Genomic DNA, 15,746 nt, shown 5'->3' on the forward strand with positions numbered 1-15,746 from the left:
CTCTGAGTAGCTCTACTTAGCCTCAGGTTTTCCAGCAGCTTTTGATTTGTATCTAGTTACCCCCGTTTTCAGAGGTGGGCACTTGTGTCAGTTGATGGCCGACCTTCTGATCCAGCATCCCCTTGAAGTTCAGTGCACGTGCACGACCTGACTCAGGTTGCACTGATGCAACAATCCCACTCCAGGCAGTTTAGGACACAGGCATAATTTGGACACAAACTGCAGGGTCTACAGTTTGTGAACCACCTAAATCTATGTCTCCACTCAGTTCAGGACTCATACAGGAACCAGATTCAGCCCAGATGGGTAGCAGTCACAGACTTCCCCAGCCTTCGACTCGCTGGAGGGTCTGGGAAAGGCAAAGCACAGACTTGAATCCACGGGCCCTGCAGCTCCCAGAGTACTTGCTCTCTTGATGCGGGGTGCATGGGGCTCAGAGAGCCTGTTCGCCCAGCCCCTAGCCGGAGAAGTCCCTGGGCCACTCAGTCCAGATCTCCTCTCTGCCGCCACAGCGACTCAGTCTGTAATGTCGGCGGGGTCCTTGTTCACCCGTTCTGCCCTCAGGGATTAGATGGGAAGTACCTGGCTTTCTGCGCACGTTTCAGCTGGGAATTGTGGTGGTGTGCGTCCAGCACAGACTCGAACCCACGAGCCCTGCCGCTCCTGGAGAACTCGCTGTCTGGGCGCAAGGCACGCGGGGCTGGGGGAGCCTGCTCGGCCGGCTCAGAGAGCCTGCTCGCCCCGCCCATCCCCTGGGCCTCTCTGCGCCACAGCAACTCAGTCTGTAATGTCCGCGGGGTCTTTGTTCTCGCGTCCTGCCTTCAGGCATTAGATGGGGAGTACCTGGCTCTCTGTGCGCATTTCAGCTGGGAATCGTGATGGTGTGCGTCCAGCACAGACTCGAACCCATGAGCCCTGCCGCTCCCAGAGAACTCACTGGGCGCAAGGTGCGCGGGGCTTGTATGTCATGTTTTAATCTGCAGCCCATCTTGGGATATATTCAACCATAATACTACCCAAACTTTCAATTTTCTAGCTAAAAGGGGATATAAAGTCTTAAAGGAAAAGGCCCAGGTATCCCTTTCAGAGTCTAACACTTGGGATACATTCTTACACCTAGGGAATGATAACTGATAGGGACTGGTTCCAGGCTATCTTGGATCCCCTGCCACCAAGCAACAGCTTCATTCTTTCCTGGGAATGGCCAACTTCTGCTGAATCTGGATGCTGAATTCTGAACTAATGGAAAGCAAAGCCTCTAGGAGTCTGAGCCCTAGGATGGACAAAAGTTATTGACAATGCTTTTCAAGAAATAAACCATGTCCTCTCTCAGGCTCCAGCACTAGGAATATCCAACTTAAGGACTGTTCCTTCTCTAGGTATCAGAAAAGAGGTATTTCTCTGGGTGTCTTGACCCAAAAGCTAGAACTCCATCCAGCGGTGCTTTTCAAACAGACTAGACCAAAGTGGCTGCTAGATGGCCAACTTGCCTGAAGGCAACAGCAGCTATAGGTATGCTAACAGAAAAAGCCACAAAACTGTGAGACAAAAACTAGAACGCCTCCTGATTCCCCATCACACCAGGGCTATTCTTGACACAAAAGGTGGTTAACAAGGGAATGGCTTACTAAAGACATCCCTGAGGTTACCATAAAGATTGGAATTACTCTTTCTTTAAAGGGTAGAAAGAATTTATTGAGAAAGAAAGCTTCTGTCTGAGAAGGACAGAAGGGAGTCTGAAAAGCGGGTTATGCCAAGGCTGGAATTACTCTTAATCCTGCCTAACTGATGCCTACAGGCTCAGAGGTTGATTAGCTACCTTGTGAACAGGTGGCTTCCCAGACCTGTGCAAGCAAGCAGCACACTGGTGACCCTTCCATGCCCCTGAGGAAGTTTGGTTCACTGATGGAAGTAGCTTTGTCCAAGGAAGGACATCAAAAGGCAGATTATGCAGTTGTCAGCTGACAATAGGTCACTGCAGCCAAATGCCTCTTCCCCCGGCTCCACTCAAAAAGCAGAGCTCGTAGCCCTTATTTAAGCATTGATATTAGAAAAGGCAAGAGGCACACAGTTACACAACTTGTAAATCTGCCTTTCTGGTGCCCATGCTCATTGCTAATGATAAACATCAATAAAGGACAAACAAGAAATTCTACAACTCCTGGAGGAAGTCTATTTTCCCAGGCAGGATGCTGTCATTTATTACGAGGGACACCAAACACAAAGGCCTAAAGTCTTCTTGGTAAATCAAAAGGCTGGCAGGGAGGAAAAAGGGAGCAGTCTTGCAGTCCCAGGTCCCAAGGAACCATCAATAGCAGCCTATACTCCCAGGAAGACAAATAGGCCTTAGGACGAGGAGGAATTAAACAGGAATTTCGGTGGTACCTGGGAAACAAACCAGTCCTTCCTCAAGGGACACAATGGAAAGCTATGAATACCCATCATGATTTTTCCCATATAGGAAGAGATGCTGCATGGGAAATGGTCGCAGGAATTTTCATAAGATCAGGCCTAGCAGTGACACCCAACAGCTCTGCCAAGCTTGCCTGCTCTGTGCCTACAATACGCCAACAAACTCAGACTACCTCCTTTGTTAGAGTGTATACTGAACAGAGGGACATACCCTGATGAGGACTGACGACTAGACTTTACACACAGGCCACCATGTGGAGGACTTAAAACAAATATTGGTCACAAGTGACACCTATACCTCAGGCTGGACTGAGGCCTTCCCTACCCATTCAGAAAAGGCTATTTGAGAGCAGGGTGAGGTGTATACGCCTATAATCCTAGCAGTCAGGAGGCTGAGGCAGGAGGATCACTACCAATTTGAGGTCAGCCTGAATCACACAGACCCTGTTCTGAGACAGAGACAGGCAGACAGACAAAGGTAGTCAAGGTGTAAACAGTAGTGCAAAATAGGAATTTAAAAGAGACAGGCAGACAGACAAAGGTAGTAAAGGTGTAAACAGTAGTGCAAAATAGGAATTTAAAAGTTAGGCCTTTTTTTCCTGATATAAGCAACTGCTCCAAGCTCTCTCCTGCTGAGCACAAAGCCAATACCCTCTCCTCTCCTCAGCCCAGATGAAGTGACAGAATATGCAGAAACCCAGGGGCCCCAGGAAGCAGGAACCTGATTTCCTTTCCACAGAAAGGGGACAATGAGCTGAAGATGGCTGCAAGTGACAAAATGAGCATGAAGATCTGCGCTGTCTGTCTATGCTCCCCACCCCCCTTGATATGAGGAAGGGGAGAAAGGTTGAAGGGAAGGTAGGGGAATGGGGGGAAAAAGTCAAGTTCTATCATGTACAGGTGCAAATTCCCTATGATAAATGTGATCATTACGTATACCTAAAAGGTACCAATAAACTTAATTTTTGAAAAGACCCTTCCACACCTGTACTGGGGAGATGTTGATTTAAGGCAAATGGGCCCCTTCCACTCCTCAGAGATAGCTTTAAATAAATCCTTTTTCTTTTTTACCAAAATAAATGGCTTCCTTTGATTTGGTCAGTTGTCAGCAATCGAACCTGAGTGTATGAATCTGAGTGGCTACTAACAAAGGTTCTCAGTTTAGATTAGCCCAGTCCCTTCAGAGTGACAATGGCCTTCTTTTACCCCTCAAATAACTCACAGGGTAGCAAAGGCTTTAGGAATATTGACTATCTCCATTCAACATGGAGACCTCAGTCCCCTGGAAAGGTCAAGGGAGCCAAGAGGCTCTAACTAAAGTGAGCTCTGACCAAAGTTAGCCAAGAGATGTGAGTCCTGGCTCCAATTACTGCCAACTGCTTTAATGAGGATGTGAAACATCCCTAAAACTGGGCTACAAATGAATCCATTCAAGATGTTTTAAGGCAGGTCTTTTCTACCTTCTGATATGATAGTGGATCCAGAGGCCACAAGACTCTTACAGTACTATGAATCTGGGCCAAATACAACAAGCTACTCAACTATATGGGAACAGAGTCCTGCCAACTGTGGCCCAGGAGGACCACCTGGTGCCAGCCCTGGAGACCAAACTACTCATTAAAACTTGGAGAGATGGTGAAGTAGATTAGGACTGGGGCAAAACTGGTCAACAACCAGGCAGAATCTGTCAAAGTCATGGAGATCCAGGGCACATAGGCAGAACAAAGAATCAATCAGAGAAGTGCTATTTTCAATTCTTCATTTACATCTATCTAGGGGAAAGCCAAGGTGTAAACTGAGTCTTTCAATAGGACCATTTCAGGCCAAGTGAGTTTTTGACAGAACAATTTTCCCAATGCCTTATCTGCATGATGAAGAAGTCAATCCAGGAATGTCAGATGGGGCTGCTATGAGTCTGTTCACCAGCCTGCTCTCACTCTGCATTGTGTCCTTCTTTTCCATCTTCAATAAATGTACATCCCCACTACCTCTTTTGTGTGTCTTGTCCAGTGTTTTCCTCAGGACACCAAGAACCCTAAAAGAATTTCTCTAAGACCCACCATATCGTAGCAGACTTGCTTAGGATAGGGTGGAGGGTAAACATATTTAACATTTTTTTCCTTGTACCTGGAATCAAACTCAGGGCCTCATGCTTGTCAGGCAGGCGCTATGCCACTGAGCTATATCCCCGGCCCATATTCAAGATTTAAAAAAGGGAGGATTGGCAAAATGTAGTAGACCAACTGGTAAAATGAGACGACTGTCTAGAAGAGACAGAATACAGTGGCTGCCCAATGGGAACAATCTGATAAAAAACCCTTAATAAGTTTAATAATCATGATTAAAGCTATAGGGGAAATGCATATGCAAACAGTGAAAGGCCTCATTAGGTTTTCTGGCTAATCCTGATTAGAAAGAGTTAAAAGCTTCATTGGAAGAAACAATCAGCAAGATAAGGGAGGGCTGATAAACAGCAACAGAAAGCCAGGCAGGTGTGCCACCCCTCCCCACCTTCAATAAAATGCAAAGGAGACAAGGGGTGGCCACTTAAGACCCTTATTTAGTATATAAGAACACACACCTATGCATCTACATACATACGTAAGTATGTATTCCCACTCTAGGGCCTTTGTATCAGTGTACTACTCCCTTACTTAATTGCTAACTTGACCTGTAAGGCCTCTTCTAATCAACCCATGAATTCCAGAGATAAAGCACTGAAAAGGACAAGGGGACCATGCAGGACAATGCATGTAGATGAAGGTATTGGGGTTAGGGTTTGGGGGCACAGGATCCATCTATCACAACCCAGAGGATCAATCCAGATAGAGGTAAGGGCCCTGGCACTCAATAAAAGAAAGCACCAGGAACAAAGGCCTGCCATCTTTCCAGATTCTCCACCCAAATTTATCAGGGTAGCTATCGCTCCTCCTTTTGCCCCCTTTCCAGTAAAGTATTCAATAAAATTTCTTCCTTTACTTAAATTTGTATCTTTAATTCACTTAGTCAGGGAAAGTGGTGGAGGTGGAGCTGCACAGTACACCCCAGGACACAATGAAACCATCAGCAAAAAAGGGTTTAAAAAGCCTTCACAGCAGAACTCCATGAAAACCATTCTGCTCTGGGTAGCAATGAGCCTTCTGATGGAAAACTCACTCATTTCTCCATTTTCTCTAAAAGATAACATGTAGACATCTCCTTATCTAAAGCTCAATGGCTTTTATAAGCTAGAGGAAATGCAACTATAAATATACAAACACACTGGGCGTGGTGGTGCACGCCTGTAATCCCAGCACTCGGGAGGCTGAGGCAGGAGGATCATTGCGAGTTCGGAGCCAGCCTGGGCTACCAAGTGAGCTCAAGATCAGCCTGAACTGCATAGCGAGACCCTGTCTCAAAATGACACACATGCACGCGCACACACACACACACACACACACACACACACACACACAAAACCATAAACACAATGTAGGTACTCCCTGCATCTAGAAGTTTCTAAATGATCCAGGAAGACATTCTTTGGATAACCATATTTGGTGCCTAGACCACTGCCACACTCCCTCAACCCCTTATAAAAACCCCAATTTCACCCAGGCTTGGTGGTACAAGCCTGTAACTCCAGCACTGCAGAAGTTGGAACAGAAGGATCACTGCAAGTACAAGGCCAGCCTGGGGTACACAGTAAGTTCAAGGCTAGCCTTTACTACACAGAGACCCTGTCTCAAAAAAACCAAACCAAACAAAAACACACACACAGAAAGAAAAAGAAAAAAAAAAACAAAACCAAAGTACTTTGAATACTGCAACTTCAGGGCACACAACAGAAGTTACCCAATGTTACCTATACCTGTATTCCCAGGCTTGTTTGTGCTGCCTTTATTCCAGGCCCATCATACCCTGAATCCCATTAACCATTAAACATCTTTTAAATTCATAAATTAGTTTAGTTGGTAGAAGGCAAAAACCTGACCTTACAATAGAGAAATAGTTTCAAAGAAGTTTTTAGACAAAACATCTTAGATCACTCATTGTAACAAAACAAAAACTGGACTGGGCCCTGCCTTTCCCCTGTAAAATGGGCCATCTTTCTATGAGTGGGCCATCACAGTTTCCTGTAAACTAAGCCACACTTTCCACAGATTCAAATTCCAGGACTGGACCCCAAAACACATAAATATCCCCAGCTCCAGACTATAGTGCCTCCCTGCCTCTGACTGTGTCTCTCTCAGTTCTGCATTTGAAAGTGTGCTTTTAAAATTTAAAATGTGTGTTTTTAAAATTCTGCCTAGTTAGGGATATAGTTCAGAGGCACAGTTTATTGAGTTTATGCCTGGCAGGCATGAGGTCATGAGTTTGATTCCCATTAACCAAAAAAAAAAAAAAAAAAAAAAAGCGCTACTAAAATTCTACCTAACATACCCACGTGTGCCTCTCCATTGTCTCTTCCTGAAAATCCCTTTTCTGGGATGCAAGTGAGCGCGCCTGCAGCCTGTTCTATGGGTGGAATATGTCAAGGTTTCCCATGTCCATTTTGATTACCACTTTGGACCCTGTCCAGTGGCATAAGGAAGACAGGGAAGATAATTAAAATGCTCACTCATGTAGGTCAGATGTATTGACGCACACCTGCAATCCCAGCATTCTGCAAGGCTGGGGTAAAAGGTCTGGGCCTAACCCAGGTAACTTGGCCAGACACTGTCTCAAAATAAAAAATCTTAAAAGGCCTGGGAATGTAGCTCAGCGTTTAAGGCCCTGGGCTCAACCCCCAGAATCAGCAGGGGTGAGGTGGGGAGTGTTCATACTACCCAGTGAGATATAGATTCAGTGTAGTCCTCATCAAACACTCCAACTGATACTTTCACAGAAATAGAAAAATGGGCTGGGGATGTAGCTCAGTGGTAAAGTGCTTGCCTAGCATGTACAAGGCCCTGAGTTCAATCCCCAGTAACACACAAACACATATACACACACAAAACAGAAACAGAGAAACACAAAATACTATGGTAAAATTAACACAGAACCAAACTGGGCATGGTGGTAGATGCCTATAATCCCAGCAATCAGGAGCCTGAGCCAGAAGGACTGCCATCAGTTCAAGGTCAGCCTGGGCTACACAGTGAGTTCCTGGCCAGCCTGGACTATAGTGTCTCAAAACAACAAATCAATAAATAAAATAAATGAAAATGGAACCAAAGTCCCCAAATAGCCACAATAATCCTGCAAACAACAATGCTGAAATTTCAAAGTATACAAAAAAGGTACAGTAACCAAAACACTATGTACTGGCATAAAAATTGACACACAGACCAACAGAAAACAGAGAAAGAACCTCAAAATAAATCTGTACATTAATCATCCACTGATTTTCAACAGAAGTGCCAAGAACACACAACGGGGAAGAGCACCCTCTTCGATAAATGGTACAAGCAAGAGTGATCTATCAGAGGAATGAAATTCCATTCTTTTCTCACACCATACAGAAAAATCGACTCAAAATGGAAAAAAGACTGAACTATAAAATTCTAGAGGAAAACACAAAAGAAAAAGCTCTATGACACAAGTTGGAAAATCACTTTGAACATGACAACTAAAAGAAAAATAGACAAAAGGGATTATACCAAACCCAAAAGTCCTGCACAGCAAAGGAATCTACCAAGAGAGTGAAGGCACACTCTATGGAATAGGAAAAAATACATACACACTAATATGATTGTGTAATACCAAAACAGATAAAAGGACTCAATACTAGGACCTGACTAAAAAGAACAAAGGACTTGAGCAGACAAAACATACAAATGGCCAGCAAGTATATGACAACTGTTGAACATCACTAGGCATCAGAGAAAGGCAAGTTAAAAGCAGAGAGTTATCTATCACCTTACATCTACTGGACTGGCTATTATCAAACGGACAAATGGTAACTGTTGGAAAGAGGTGAGTCTGTACACTGTGATGCAGACTGGTACAGCAAAAAATGAAAACAGTATTGAAGGTCCTCAGAAAATTAAAAGTAGAGCTACCATGTGATCCAGCGATCCCACTTCTGAGGAACATATCCAAACAACTCAAAATCAGCACATGAAAACTCTGTATTCTCATGTTCACTGCTGAGCACACAGTGAACAGCAAAGAAATGAGATCAATGGACGTGCCCACAGACAAATGAAGCAACCAAGGAAAGGGGTCTGTGTGCACAGTGGAATGCCATTCGGCCCTCTTTAAAAGGAGGAAGAAATCCTGTCACTCGTGGTGACAAGAATAAATGTGAAGGACATTACCTCAAGGGAAACAGACCAGGCACACAGAAGACAGGTAATATGTAATCTCACTTATATATGTGGAACCTAGAATGTGAAACTCATTAAAAGCAGAAAATGTCTATATAAAAAGGGGCTTATTAGGGTTGGAGGGGACAGCATGGGTGGTGTGAGGCCTCAGGAAGATGGGTGGTGTGAGGCCTCAGGAAAATATGTGGTTAAAGGATACAAAATTTGCAGTTAGGAGGAATAAACTCAAGAGATTTCTACAACATGGTAAGTATAACATACTATATTCTTGAAGTCACTAAGAGCAATTTTTAAGCATTCTCATCTCACACACACACACATAATGCTAAACAGGCCATGGTGGCACACGCCTCTGATCCCAGCACTTGGGGCAGAGGCAGGAGGATTGCCATGAGCACCAAGCCAGCCTGGGCTACAAAGTGAGTTCAAGGCCAGTCTGAATTGTATAGCAAGGCCCTGCCTCAAAAAACAAACAAACAAAAAAGATAAAACACATACTTTGTCAATTAAAATTATATAAAAGCCCTCTGGAATGTTAATTAATAGGCCAAATAAATGAGAACCAACTACAGACTACAATGGCTTGGACACGGTTTAAGTGTATTCACCCAATACTGTGTTGGATACCTGGATCTCTGGTGATGAATGAGGCATTACATTAAACAAACAAACAAACAAAAAAAACAAACCCAACCACACTGATATATAAACATTATTGGTCTTCCTTCCTAACTATTAATATGCTCCATCTCTATTTATTGGGCACCTTATAATTTCAACAAAGTTTTATACTTTTTCACTGTTGTGCCTAGCACACTGACTTATGTTTGAATATTAAACCGACCTTGCATGTCTAAGATAAATACCCTTGATCACAGCACCTCATCTTTTTATATATTACTGGATGCTATCTGCTTTTATCATGTTAAGGACTAAAATAAATTCAGGACAGGCCAGGTGTGGTGGTACACACCTGGGATCCCAGCACTCAGGAGGCTGAGGCAGGAAAGACTGCTATGAGTGTGAGGCCAAGCTGGGCTAACATAGTTAAGTTCAAGACCAGCATAGTGAAACACTGTCTCAAAAAGGCAAAAAAAAAGAAAAAAAAACGCTGGGCGTGGTGGCACATACCTCTAATCCTAACACTTGGGAGGCTGAGGCAGGGTGATTATTATGAATTGGAGGCCAGCCTGAACTGCACAGCGAGACCCTGTCTCAAGAAGACAAAACAAACAAAAACCCATGTAAGGAAATAAATTAAAAAATTTCAAATCCTTCAAGGTTTTTAAATTGATGATTATCTCTGTATACAACACAACCCATACCATGTTAGGGTGGAACATGTTTCTGACTCTAGGAATTGATTTTTTGTATTCTTTTTTGTTGTTTTTTGAGAGGCTTTATCTTTGAAATCAGTGATCCTCCTGCTCAGTCTCCCAAATGCTAGGATTAAAAGTATACACCATCACCCAACTCATTTTATACCTAAATAACAAAATTTACTCAACTACTGGGTACGTGTCAATTGTGTGTCTTTGCTATTCTCTATTCTGATTCTTTGATTATGTGAAAAAAGACAAAGGCATGCTTTAGCCTCTGTTCATCCTTCTTTCCCTTTGCTTTTCGAGACAACGTCTCAACTTGTAACTCCAGGTTGTCCTGAAACTACAGGCAGCCTAGCCTGGCCTCAAACTCACACAATCCTTCTGCTCAGACTCTTGAGAGCTGGATAAAAGTGCATACCCATCCTCCTTTTTCAAATATACTACTCACTCTGCCTCTAATCACAACTTAAGAGTAACCACAAATTTTCTCAACCACACATTCTTATGTAATGTTCCAACTTAGCCCATATGCAAAAACAAAAAGTTAATGTCACAGTTTCTTAACACTTCCATATGGATGAAGCACAGAAACACTGGTAAGGCCAGCTGTAAGAGCCAACATTAAAATGCTTATCTCAGGAAAAGCAATACATACTTCTTCATACATGAAAATTAAATGTGAATTTTAAAGCTCTCCCATTAAACTACTGTAACTTTCATAACAAGTTCTTCCCAAAAGAAATGTTCCCAAACTTCTGATAAAGTCTAGAAGCAGTCAGAAGCCAAAACATTAAAAAGGAGACAGAAGTAGTAGAGGAAGATGGGGATCTTCCAAGTATTTACAATTTTGTACTAGAAACAACAATTACTTTCTAGGCTGGTCTCAATCCGAGCTACTTGGCAGAATCACTTTTTGAGATGCTTTAAAGTGAGGTCCTGGAGCTGTAACCCAATCTTTGAAGGATAAGGCCTAGGTACCTGTCCAAAGGTTGTAAAGTTCCTTTAGCAACTAAGACACGTGGCCAACCAGGCCCAGAACCGTTGAGTTGGTAGGCTACTCTTTAGGTTTACAAAACCCTACCTTGATCTGCTGCCGGCGCAGCATGGCAAGCTCCCTCATGTCTCGGAAGGGCTGCAATAAATACTGGTAGAGCTCGGTTGTGGCTTCTGCAAGGCTGCTGTAAGCCTCATCCTCCAGCTGATATAAGTCCAGAAGCTCCACCATGCTCTCGGTGTTCTTGTGCTTATCCAAAAGCTGAAAAACAGGAAAGGTGCAATGATAAGAAACTGGGTTTTGTAATTGATGAAATACTGTTCTCTTGCTTTGAACTCCCCCGCTGTCCTTTAGGCCTTGGCCTCTACCACACAGAATTCAGGGGGAATGGAAAGCACTGACTGCTTCTCACCACTCATCTCCATGCTTTGAGTGTTTCACTACTCCAAACCCAGCCTGCCTCACTTAAGTGCGAGCATGCTCCATTCTCCAGGCCAAGTTTAACCCTCTAAAATTTTTCTGAACACACAGAAGACAAACAACTTAACCACTTCATTACTCACTCAAAGTAACGCGTCAACTCTTCCATTTAACGTTATTTTAATAATTTCCCAAATCATGTCACTCCTTTCTTCACCACAATTTGGCACTTTCCCTCAATAACTTTCTTCAGGGCCTAGGGATATAGCTCAGTGGCACAAGTGCCTGTCTGGCAAGTGCAAGATCCTGAGTTCAACTCTCAGCACCAAAAAAAAAAAAAAAAAAGAAAAAAAAAGAGCTGGGTGTAGTGGCCCACGCCTGTAATCCCAGCACTCAGGTGGCTGGGGCAGGAGGATTGTGCAAGTTCGAGGTTAGCCTGGTCTACAAAGTGAGCTCAAGGCCAGCCTGAATTGCATAGCGAGACTCTGTCTCAAAAAGACCAAAAAAAGTCACTTTCTTCAGTGTACATGCATCACCTCCCATAAGATGAAGGTTGGAAAACTTTAAAAATTAAAAACAATAGCTGGGCATCATGGTGCAAGCCTGTAACTCCAGCAGTCTGGGAGGCTGAGACAGGGGACTCTCGAGGACAGAATATGTTTCTGTGCTTCATCCATATGGAAGTGTTAAGAAACTGTGACATTAACTTTTTGTTTTTGCATATGGGCTGAGTTGGAACATTACATAAGAATGTGTAGTTGAGAAAATTTGTGGTCACTCTAAGTTGTGATTAGAGGCAGAGTGAGCAGTATATTTGAAAAAGGAGGATGGGTATGCACCTTTATCCAGCTCTCAAGAGTCTGAGCAGAAGGATTGAGGCCAGGCTAGGCTGCCTGTACAGTTTCAGGACAACCTGGAGTTACAAGTTGAGATGTTGTCTCAAAAAGCAAAGGGAGGGGGAGGGGGAGGGGAGGGGAACGGGAGGAGGATGGGGGAGGGGGAAAGAGGGAGAGAGAGGAGAGGAGGGGGAGGGAGAGAGAGACAGAGGGAGGGAGAAGGAGGGGCAGGGGGAGAGAGAGAGAGGGAGAGGAGAGAAGTGAAGAAGGAAGGGAGAGGGAGAGAGAGAAAGAAAGGGAAGGAGAGGGAGGGAGAGGGATGAGGAGAGAGGGCGGGAGAGGGAGAGAGGGAGGGAGAGTGAGAGAGGCAGGGAGAGAGGGAGGGAGAGAGGTAGGGAGAGAGAGGGAAGGAGGGATAGAGGGAGGGACAGAGAGGGAGAGAGGGAGGGAAAGAGGGAAGGAGGGAGAGGGGGGAGCGGGAGAGAGAGAGGGAGGGAGGGAGAGAGAGAGGGAGGGAGAGAGGTGGAGAGAGAGGGAAGGAGGGAGAGAGGGGGAAGAGGGAGGGAGAGAGGGAAGGAGAGAGAGAGAGGGAGAGAGAAGAAGGGAAAGGGAGAGGGGGAGAGAGGAAGAAAGAAAATGACATTCTAGACCTGAAAAATATTAATACTTGAAATTTTAAAAATTCACTGAATATGGTAGTAATGATAGTAAGTGAACCTCAAGGTGAATTATGCAACCTGAAAGAGAAGAAACAAATAAGGATTCAGGACCTGCCGACAATATTTTTTTTAATTTTTGAGACAGGGTCTCGCTATGCAGTTCAGGCTGGCCTCTATCTCACCATGATCCTCCCAGCCTCAGCCTCCTGAGTGCAACAATAATTTTAAAACGTTTTTTAATCAGAATGCCAGCAGAACAGAAAATTGGGGCAAAAAACTTTTAGGAAAAATGCCAAATGTGATACAAGACATGAATTTACATATTCAAGAGACTCTGGGAACCTCCAACAGATGCATGCAAAGTAACCCACAGCCAAGTCAAATTGAGTTAGAAATAAGGTAAAAGGCATCCCAAAAGAGCCAGAGACAGAAACAATGAGGGGAAGCAATAGCTAGGTGCAGTGACCTTATCTGTAATTCCAATCTTTGGGAGGCTGACGCAGGAGGATAGAGTTTGAGGCCAGCCCAGAGTACAAGGAAAGTCTGAGTCTGGCCTGTACTACACTGTGAGACCTGGCCTTAAACAAAACAGGAAGAATTATGCAGAGGCATACAGACTTCAACCCAGAAACATAGTGGAGGAGGTACTGAAGAAGTGGTAAAACAAACAAGAAGACCTACCTGTCAACTCAAAATCTCATTAACAAAAAAATATCCTTCAAGAATGAAAACAAGGTGGGTATGGAGAGATCCTGCTGGTGTACACCTATAATCCTAGCATTTAGGAGGCTGAGACAGGAGCACTGTCATGAGTTTGAGGTCAACCTAGACTACATATAGTGAGTTCAAAGCCAGCCTGAACTACCTAGTGAGACCCTGTTCATGGGGGGGAAAAAAAGGAAGAAAAGAACAAAGACAGAGATGTCATGTGTGTATACTCCCGGCTAGGTGGGAGGTTGAACTAGAATGAGATCACGCTGGATGTGGAGAACATTCTTTGATTAGAAAGCACTGAGGATACACAATGATTTGTTTATTGTTGCAAAAATGAACTGAAACCTTTCACCTGAAGATAAGAGTGTATTTGAATTTCAGGAGAGCCCTATTTTTTAGTCATGCCATGCACTGTAAAATTTAACGGGAAGTAAGGACTGTGATTGATAACTGGTGGTCAATTTATAACCTCCAGCTGGACTGAGTAAGCGCGGTGTTGGGTGTTGGAGACCCACCTGGAGACTGTTGCCAGCACCATGAGGCAGAATTAGAGAAGGATAATGCTTTAATTACTAAAACGTTTGTTATCCGCCCATTTGTATTAGCTATGCCCTTGGTTATCACTCAATAAGAGGTGATTGAGATTGGTAATCAGGGCTGCAGTCCCAAAGGCTGTAAGCCCTCTGATCCCAGACTTTTGCCTCTGTTTTTCTTGTCTCTCTTACTTTTCTTTTCATCCTTGGGCACCTCATTCTTGGGACCTGTCACCCTGGATAGAGTGACAGCTGGACAACACAGTGAGACCCTTATCTCCCAAAGGAAAAGTGTCTAGGTGTTAGCTAGTAGTAGAATGCTTACTATGTTGTCTTATGTTACTTTTCTCATTGCCAAGGCAAAAATACCGGACACCTTAAGTTAGAGGAGGAAAGAACACCAAGCAAGGTAACCCCACCCTCTCCCAAAAAACACCTACACCTACATTTATCAGATTTAAATTGCATAAAATCAAGCGAATTCTTAGGTTAGAGGGAAACAAGCCCTTTGTGTATAGAACAGCAAAGATAAAAAACAGGTTTCTTCTCAGAATCCAGGCAAGGAAATTAAAATAGTATTCAATGAAAAACGAATGCTCAATCGAGAATTCTACACTCAGCAAAATTGCCTCCAAAGGGGTAAAATTAAGAATTTTTTCAGACAAATATAAACTGAGAGGATTTGCTGTCAGTAAATTTGCTTTGAAAGACACGTTCAAAATGGTTTTGGCCAGGTGCAGTTGTGCACACCTGTGACCCTGGCCCTCAAGAGGGCAAAGTAGGAGGATCACGGTGAGTTCAAGGCCAGTCTGGACTACATAATGAGACCCTTTCTCAAACAACAAACAAACAAATACTTCTGGCTGAGCATAATGGTGAACCAGTACTGGAGTACTGGTAGGAGGGAAGGCTGGGGTAGGAGGATCAAAAGTTCAGCCCAGCCTGGGCAACTTAGTGAAATCCAATTTCAAAATCTAAAAACAATGTTTTTAAAAGGGTGAGGATGTAGTACAGTAGTTAAGCGCTTGCCTAGCATGTGATCCTGGATTCAGCTGGGTACAGTGGTATACACCTGTAATCTCAGTACTTGGGAAGTGTTACAGTTTGTGTTTAGATGTCCCCTCAAAGCCTCATGCAGTTAGGGAGGGTAGGCTTTTTCCAGAGGCAGCTGAATCTAGAGTTTGTGATTGACTGATGGTCTAATGCCAGGGTTATGGAAGTGAGTGCCATACCCGCCCTGGGGTGGTTAGCCTGCACACAATATGAGGGAGGGAAAGAAGCTTGCTTTCTCTCTCCTCCTTCATTGCTTTTGCTGTCTTCCACCTTGAACTGTTGCTCCTCTGCCACACCACCTCGCCTTGGAGCCAGCTAATTATGGTCTAAAACCTCCACAAGACAGGAGGCCGAGGCAAGAGGCACTCGGAAGGCTGAAGCAGAACTGCCATGAATTCGAGGCCAACCTCCACAATGAGTTCAAGGTCAGCCTGAACTACATAGTGAGACCCTGTCTCAAAAAAAAAATCCTGGATTCAATCCTCAATGAATAAATAAGTAAACAGATGA

General features: G+C 44.0%; 1 protein-coding gene across 1 annotated transcript in view; it reads right to left on the bottom strand.

Annotated features, from left to right (window-relative positions):
- Jmy (junction mediating and regulatory protein, p53 cofactor) overlaps positions 1–15,746 on the bottom strand; it is a gene marked incomplete at its 5' end in the record, with an annotated part of 102,777 nt that overhangs the window by 65,573 nt on the left and 21,458 nt on the right. The window contains 1 exon segment of the mRNA XM_013514877.1: positions 11,109–11,282. Within this exon segment, the coding sequence (XP_013370331.1) occupies positions 11,109–11,282 (174 nt within the window).

This window comes from Chinchilla lanigera, unplaced genomic scaffold, assembly GCF_000276665.1.
Source record: "Chinchilla lanigera isolate Chin_1 unplaced genomic scaffold, ChiLan1.0 scaffold00024, whole genome shotgun sequence".
Classification (NCBI taxonomy): domain Eukaryota; kingdom Metazoa; phylum Chordata; class Mammalia; order Rodentia; family Chinchillidae; genus Chinchilla; species Chinchilla lanigera.